The following is a 6950-nucleotide window of genomic DNA, read 5'->3' on the forward strand; positions in this document are numbered from 1 at the left end:
ATTTGAAACTAATCAATAGGCGTGTTTATATGGACACGTTACGTATAAAGAGATTAAATGTAATCGGTTTATTAGAATTCGACCGAACTGTATACATGAGCCCCAAATAAAGAGATTACATTTCTTCTGAGTTTACATGTTACATCAATATAATCCGATAGGATTTGTTGCAACAAATGTTGCAGTAGGTCGGAGCAGTTTGCTTTACAGGTACAAAAATAGGTGCTGTTTTTTTTCTTAAAAAAAAAAAAAAAATCACGAGTATGAGTAGGACTCGCACGCACAATCCATTTGGTCACGCGAAGCTGTCAGGTTGTTTTTAGCCGTTTTTCACCAACTGACTAGCAGAACTATAGCCTATTGGTCTCGTATGTTGCCCTCGTTTGTTTAGTAAAAATGGATATGATTTCGGTTACTTTTTGTTTATTAATTAATGTTATACAAATTATACATTTTCGGAGGTTTGTGGCGCTGTGGTACATGTTACGCAGGGAAGAGGCAATAGGCCTGCCATTACCTGCAATCCCTGTTCCCCAACCAAGGACCAGGTCGTTGTGGATGAGGGTGAGGAGCCAACATTGGTGGTATACCATTGTTTTACACGAATACACTGACAGCGAGTGGGTGGAAAACTTCAGGATGACCAGGAGGTCCTTCCATAAGCTGTGCGAAATAATGGCTCCTTATATGGCACCAGCAGCGACCACCGTCAGGGCACCTATTCCACTGTTGATGCGAGTAGCAGTGGTGCTATACAAATTAGGTAGCTGTGGCGAGTATCGCCTTATCGCCAACCAATTCGGCATTCACAAGTCAACAGTAAAGAAATTCGTGTATCAGTTCTGTGTCGGTATGGTCGAGGGTCCAATAAAAGAGCTCATCCGAAGACCAACAGACGAAGAGGCATCAGAGATCGCCAGAAGGTAATCTACACCCGTTCCTTTCAGACCCATACACACATCCACACACACCAACCTAGCTGCTAGTCCACAGACAAGTCAAGTAGCCATGCCAAGCCATCCAGGATCACTAAAACATGCCAAATTGCAGAACACCAACCTAGCTGCTAGCCCAACAACAAGTCAAGTATGCCAATAAGCCACCCAGGATCAAACATGACAAATAACAGAACACCTCAATCATATTCATTACTATGGTGTTAAAAACCACACTGCAAAGAAAGTAGTGACATGCCATATGATACTGAGAACAGTCGCATACAGCGGAATAACGTATAGACTTAGTAGGCTACATACACTTTGTTGATGTTCACTGCAGAGTTGTGCTGTCGATGCATTCGGGAGAAAGTTTTCACCTTTAGCCTTTAGGATTATTTACTGGAAAAGAAATACGGAAGCTTTCTTTACTGCCGCAACAGTTGGGATCGCAGTTGACACCACAGGAAATACCAGAAGTAGACTACGGCAAGTCAAGTCGATCAAAATTGGACGATTGATAAATGACAATTGTGTGTGCTGTTGCGCCCTCTTGTGGCATTTCAAATCAAATCGTTGACCTCTGAGCTGTGGACATTATTTCATGGCCTACATCTGACTGGACATACACACACACACTACATGTCTACTGCACACTTGTTTTGCATAGGTCATTCATTTCATTACATGACATTATTATAATATACTGTACCTAATGAATTTACATAATGCTGTAAATTTTGTTGTTGATTTCTAATCTCCCCCTTCAGATTTGAGGCTGCATACCACATACCTCAGATCATGGGACTAATTGACGGCACACACATCCCCATCCTTCCTCCCTCAGATGGGTATAGGGATTTCGTCAACAGAAAAGGTTGGCCCTCATATGTCCTGCAAGCCGTCGTTGATGACCGATGTCGGTAAGAAAATATGTGGTAATCGGTTTTATTTTTTATGTGTGTCTGTGCCATTACATTCAACAATTTAAATTGACATACATGTTCTCAGATTCTGGAGCATCAGCTGCAAAATGCCCGGAAGTGCACATGACTCAAATGTGCTCAGCCAATCGGATCTCTTCAAAAGAATGCATCTGCTACCTCAAGTAAGACTATGCATAAAAATAGATAACACTGTACATGTAAACAACTAAGGCACTGACCTGGGTTTGTCTGTGCTGAATTATAATTTGATTTATATTCCCCTGTTACAGTGTGTGAAGACAATTGAGGGCCAGGAAGTCCCTCTGCTAATCATTGGAGACCCTGCCTATCCTTTGCTGAGGTGGTTGGTGAAGGCCTACAAACACTCCCCAGCATTGACACCAGAACAGTTGTCGTTCAACCTACATTTAAGTCCTGCTCGGGTGGGTGTGGAGAACACTTTTGGAATGTTGAAGGCCAGGTGGAGGGTGCTGCTGAAGCAGAGCGAGTTCCATTTCACCTTCACCCCGAAAGTGATAGCAACCTGCTGTGCACTCCATAACTTTTGCGTTATAGAAAAAGATGCACCCCACACCAATTGGATTGAGGACACATTTGACCCCCGCTATCCTCAGCCCACCACTCAGGAAAATACCAGGGAAAGCGGTAATGATGGTGGAAGTCGAGAGGCAGTAACTGCTTACATGGCCAGGTGCTATCCACTGCGCACACAGCAGCATTAATAAACAAAGCACTTCATTTCTCACATGAACCATCAATTGTTTTTTTTTCCTCTATTACTCATTGCAGCATTCTTCTTCAGTCTTCTAGCTCAGGGATGTCAAACCCAGGCCTAGGGGCCAAACCTGGCCTACTGAGTAATTTTATTCGGCCTGCGAGGTCATTTCCAATGTGTATTACAGTGGGCCTACATATACTATAGCTTTAGCGTAACAAGAGTTGAACATGAAATTTGGTGTATCACAGGAATATGAGTGGGCACAGGCCAATGAAACGGCTCACACTCATACACAACACAAAATGTGCTGGCACATCTGAACTACCATATACGATGGCCGGAAATATTTTGTTTGAAAACTATGAGTATTGCGTGATTTTGGCCCTTATTCACTTTGAGTTTGACACCCCTGGTCGAGCTGTTATAGTGTGTACATTATGCACAACTACATTGGAACCTGGCTAGTAGTAAAACAAGGACACATTTAAGGGTCACATTTAAATGTGTATTTTAATTCAATACTTCTATATTTAATGAACTTCAATTACTGTTATCGTGTGTGTATGACATGAATGTCTGTTGTATTTTATGAATTCCAGCTATCCATGTCATAAAGTGAGTAATCACCATGAATTGGGTTTCTCTGGGAAGTAGCTGAACTGTGTGCCTGGTGGTGTTGATAGGGCATTGGAGGTGCCGGGTATGCCATTGGCTGAGGTGGGATGATGCTTCTTAATCCTTCAAAGATTTGCGCCACCAAACGTTCATTGGATCGGTTGCTTTCCTCCATAAACCTCTGCAGCATTCTTTCCTCCCTTTCTTGTCTTCGTTCCTGTTGCTGCTCAGCCCAGCTCTGATACTCTGTGCCCCAGGTGCGCATGGCTTTTTCATACGTTGACGAAGCTGGGCTTGGTCCTAGAAAGACAGTAAAAGAGAAAAATACATTGAAGTCAATGGCAGAAACAGTACATGGGAGTTATGGAAGCCCAGATAAGATATCCTTGATGCTTTGCTGTCAGCTGTTCTTGTTTGTTGACCTGGTGACTCACCCTTCACTCTTCAATATACCCCAGGGCTTTTTCTGAACAGGGAAATAGGGGCGCTCCACCCTCATACCTCTGCGGGTGCGCCCTCATACCCTACTTCTTTTATTTTTAATATATAAATTACTTTTTTGAGCGCTCCAAGTAAATTTCTCAGTCACGGGGGCCCGCAACCTGCCATGATGCTCCCTCATGGCAAAAATTCCTAGAAAAAGCCCTGTACCCTGTAGATTTCCATGCCACGTTTTGGTGTTAACTCACCAGTTTAATTCTAATTTACCAGAAATGAAACCCCATTATAAATGAATCACCAGGTGATAATAACCATAACTCCCATGTACAAAATATGTAAAAACAAACAGTTGGATGATTGGAATAGTTTAAAAAAAAAAAAAACTGGGCCATGAATCTATAATACATGACAGTTTAACATTATTGATGGAATTATGAAAATAAATAAACTTTTTCACACTATTCTAATAAAGTGGCCTGGAGCTGTAGATAAAGTAGATGTACCCACTCTTTCTGCTGGCTTTGGCATTGGTAGTAGTAGTAGTAGTAGGATGGATGTTGTCTGATGCACTGCACTGCACCGCCTGTTCCACCTCTTTGTCAGCTGGCACTGACAGTTGGCTGGTGTCCAGGTCGCTGGCGTCCTCTTCAGATTCCTCCAAACCTAGACCAGTCATAAAAAAAATGGGATAACAATAATTGGCCTTGTCTGTTTTGTTGCATGTATGTTATAGACCCATTCTTAGGTGCTGTTTCCATGTAGCAGGATACTTTTTTCTCCTGCTTTTTAAACCTGGATATTAAATATCTGCTACGTGGAAACGGAAAGCCAAAACGCAAAACCAATGCAACCAGGACACAGCGACTTGCTATTAATGTTATGCTTGCTGTGATGCAACACAACGCCTCTTCTGTACAAAACGTAATACACGTTAAAATGGCATCTGCCAAAGAAACTTATAAACTGAAAGGATTGTACTGTACTGTTCATGGGACAGAAGTTGGTGAGGATGATGCTAGCATCAGCAGTTGCTTCATCTCAGTAAACAAAGTGGATTAGTTTGACGTAATTGTGAGCTTTTTCTGTGGTCGCGACACGACTATTTCAGGTAGGACAGTTGGATGTAATGTGTTTGATTTTATTAATTGTATGGGCAAATTAAAAATGTGGTAGGTTGTGGTGACACAGGAACTTTGGTAAAGACAGGGTGTTGTAGCCTCAGGCTACACATGTAGCCTACATTAATAGACCCATCTCTACGAGATACTGCTACACAAATAGAAACATATCTTTGGCTACTTACTGGTAACATTGATCTCCTCCTCCTCAAACCCGACATCAACACCATGGCTGACGTCTGAAAGGGGTCTGCCTCCAAGAATATCGTCCATTTCTTTTTGGTAGGCGAAATTAGCCGGGCTTGATCCACTTTTGCTATTTTGCCTTTTGGCGTTGGAGTATGAGGCTTTCAGCGCTTTCCATCTTGACTTGATTTGATCAACCGACCGGTCGAAACCGGCCTCTTTCAATGCTGTATAAACGTCGCTAAAAATCTCGACATTCCTCACCTTCCTCCCATCTAGCTTAGCCATTATATTTTGTTCTTGAAGGGTTTTCAACAAAAACAACGTCTCTTCCCCCGACCAATTTTTGTTTTTTTTAACAGCTGCTGCCATTTTAATTACACTGTGACTGACCAATGCTGTTATCTGCCGTTAAATGACACAATTCGTTGTTTATTAACCTTATCTCGCGCGCCCTCACACTTGCGCAGTAACACAAAAAAGGTTCTAATAATCGGTTTATCCAGGTGCGCCTGTATACATGGGGAGTTTCCTCCTCCAATCGGATTATATGAACGGCGTAAACCACCTGTTAGAATCGGCTTAAATATATAACCCGCTTATATTTAAAGAGATTATTTGACAGTTTACATGACGCATATATAATCTCTTTACACGTGTAAGTGGCTTAAATGTGCGTTTAATCGGATTACATGTGTCCATATATACACGCCTAATGAGGAGCAAGCAGAGTTGATTAGCTGCTATAGAACACTTGTGACAATGAATACAATAGGCAGCAGCTCTCGACTACTAGGAATGCTAGAACGCTCGATTTTACATGTGTTGAATATGACTATGGCAGGTAGGCATGTCTGCTGACCACACAAGGCCAGTGGTGTAGTCTACGTAGAACGTGGGTATACGTCGTATAAATTCTAGGGGCTTCAGTATACCCACTTAAAATTGATTGATCCATTATTTAGAATAGCATAAATATATACAGTATACCCACTCCAAAAAATGCTCGAATATGCAGTATACCCACTTCAAAAAAGTAGACTACACCGCTGCACAAGGCCTGTTTACTTTGCAACAAAACATTGGATTTAATCAGATGAGATCGAGCGTGGGACTAAAAGAGAGAGGGATGAAGATGGAGAGGGAGGAGGAGGGAGAGATCTAGATGAAGAAACAAAGAAATAAAGAGGGACAAGAAAAGAGAGGGAGGAAGAAAAAAGGGAGAAAGAGAGGTAGAGGCATAAAGATAGGGGGTTGGAGAGAGTCAGTGAGCGTAACCGGACTGAAAAAAGGAAAGAGACAGAGAGAGAGAGAGTCATCCAGCATGACCTCTAGGTAGAGAGAGAGAGAGAGACAGAGAGAAAGAGAGAGAAAAAGAGTCATTAAGCGTGACCGCTTGGTAGAGAGAGAGAGGAATAAAAAAAAGAGAGAGAGTCTGTGACTACAACCTCTAGGTAGCGAGAGGAACAATAAAAAAAGGGTAATGGAGAGAGAGAATTTGTGAGCCTGACCGATGGGTAGAGAGAGAGAGAGAGAGAGGGAGAGAGAGAGAGAGAGAGAGAGAGAGAGAGAGTCAGTGAGCGTAACCACTAGGGAGAGAGAGAGAGAGAGAGTCAGAGAGCGTAACCAGTGGAGAAAGAGAGAGAGAGAGAAAGAGAGAGAGAGAGAGAGAGAGAGAGTCGGTGAGCGTAACCGCTGGGTAGCAGAAGCCCATAGGTAGCACAAAGCCCCGCTCAGAGCAGCCGGGCGCGTAGCCAACCAATCAGAGCACGGCGTGGGGAGGTTATTGACCCCAGGGTTAACTCATGTCAAGTCGGCGTGCAGATAATGGACAAAGGGCATTTCTCTTACAGGTGGAATGACAAGGCATATCCGCAGCTCTCGCTCTCCGCTCCTCTCTCTCTCTTTCCCTCGCTCACTCACTAACTCCTGCCCTCCCCAGGACTCACTGACAGACAGACACTCACACACACACACACACACACACACA

General features: G+C 43.0%; 2 protein-coding genes across 3 annotated transcripts; one reads left to right on the forward strand and one right to left on the reverse strand.

Annotated features, from left to right (window-relative positions):
- The first annotated feature begins 21 nt into the window (after positions 1-21).
- Positions 22-2673, forward strand: LOC134454980 (uncharacterized). 2 transcript variants are annotated; one of them, XM_063206057.1, is made up of 4 exons: positions 22-923; positions 1706-1858; positions 1947-2043; positions 2152-2673. In XM_063206057.1, the coding sequence occupies exons 1-4, from the start codon at positions 397-399 to the stop codon at positions 2602-2604; spliced, it is 1230 nt and encodes a 409-aa protein (XP_063062127.1). In that variant the 5' UTR covers positions 22-396; the 3' UTR covers positions 2605-2673. The 2 variants fall into 2 exon arrangements, with proteins under 2 accessions (XP_063062127.1, XP_063062128.1); XM_063206058.1 differs by lacking the exon at positions 22-923 and having other exon boundaries at positions 1507-1858.
- A 162-nt stretch (positions 2674-2835) lies between these two features.
- On the reverse strand, positions 2836-5511 carry LOC134454981 (uncharacterized). The gene is made up of 3 exons (XM_063206059.1): positions 4960-5511; positions 4164-4319; positions 2836-3515 (listed from the first exon to the last, which is right to left on the reverse strand). The coding sequence occupies exons 1-3, from the start codon at positions 5330-5332 to the stop codon at positions 3187-3189; spliced, it is 858 nt and encodes a 285-aa protein (XP_063062129.1). The 5' UTR covers positions 5333-5511; the 3' UTR covers positions 2836-3186.
- Between the last annotated feature and the right edge of the window lie 1439 nt (positions 5512-6950).

This window comes from Engraulis encrasicolus, chromosome 9 (genome assembly GCF_034702125.1).
Source record: "Engraulis encrasicolus isolate BLACKSEA-1 chromosome 9, IST_EnEncr_1.0, whole genome shotgun sequence".
Classification (NCBI taxonomy): Eukaryota; Metazoa; Chordata; class Actinopteri; order Clupeiformes; family Engraulidae; genus Engraulis; species Engraulis encrasicolus.

Excerpts from the sequence above, each read along its gene's own strand:
- LOC134454980 (XM_063206057.1), top strand. The coding sequence starts at position 397 with ATGGATATGATTTCGGTTACTTTTTGTTTATTAATTAATGTTATACAA. Across the intron at positions 924-1,705 it reads GCATCAGAGATCGCCAGAAG|ATTTGAGGCTGCATACCACA; the intron begins GTAATCTACACC and ends CTCCCCCTTCAG. Across the intron at positions 2,044-2,151 it reads GAATGCATCTGCTACCTCAA|TGTGTGAAGACAATTGAGGG; the intron begins GTAAGACTATGC and ends CCCCTGTTACAG.
- LOC134454981 (XM_063206059.1), bottom strand. The coding sequence starts at position 5,332 with ATGGCAGCAGCTGTTAAAAAAAACAAAAATTGGTCGGGGGAAGAGACG. Across the intron at positions 4,320-4,959 it reads GGAGGAGATCAATGTTACCA|GTTTGGAGGAATCTGAAGAG; the intron begins GTAAGTAGCCAA and ends TGACTGGTCTAG. Across the intron at positions 3,516-4,163 it reads TGCCAAAGCCAGCAGAAAGA|GACCAAGCCCAGCTTCGTCA; the intron begins GTGGGTACATCT and ends CTGTCTTTCTAG.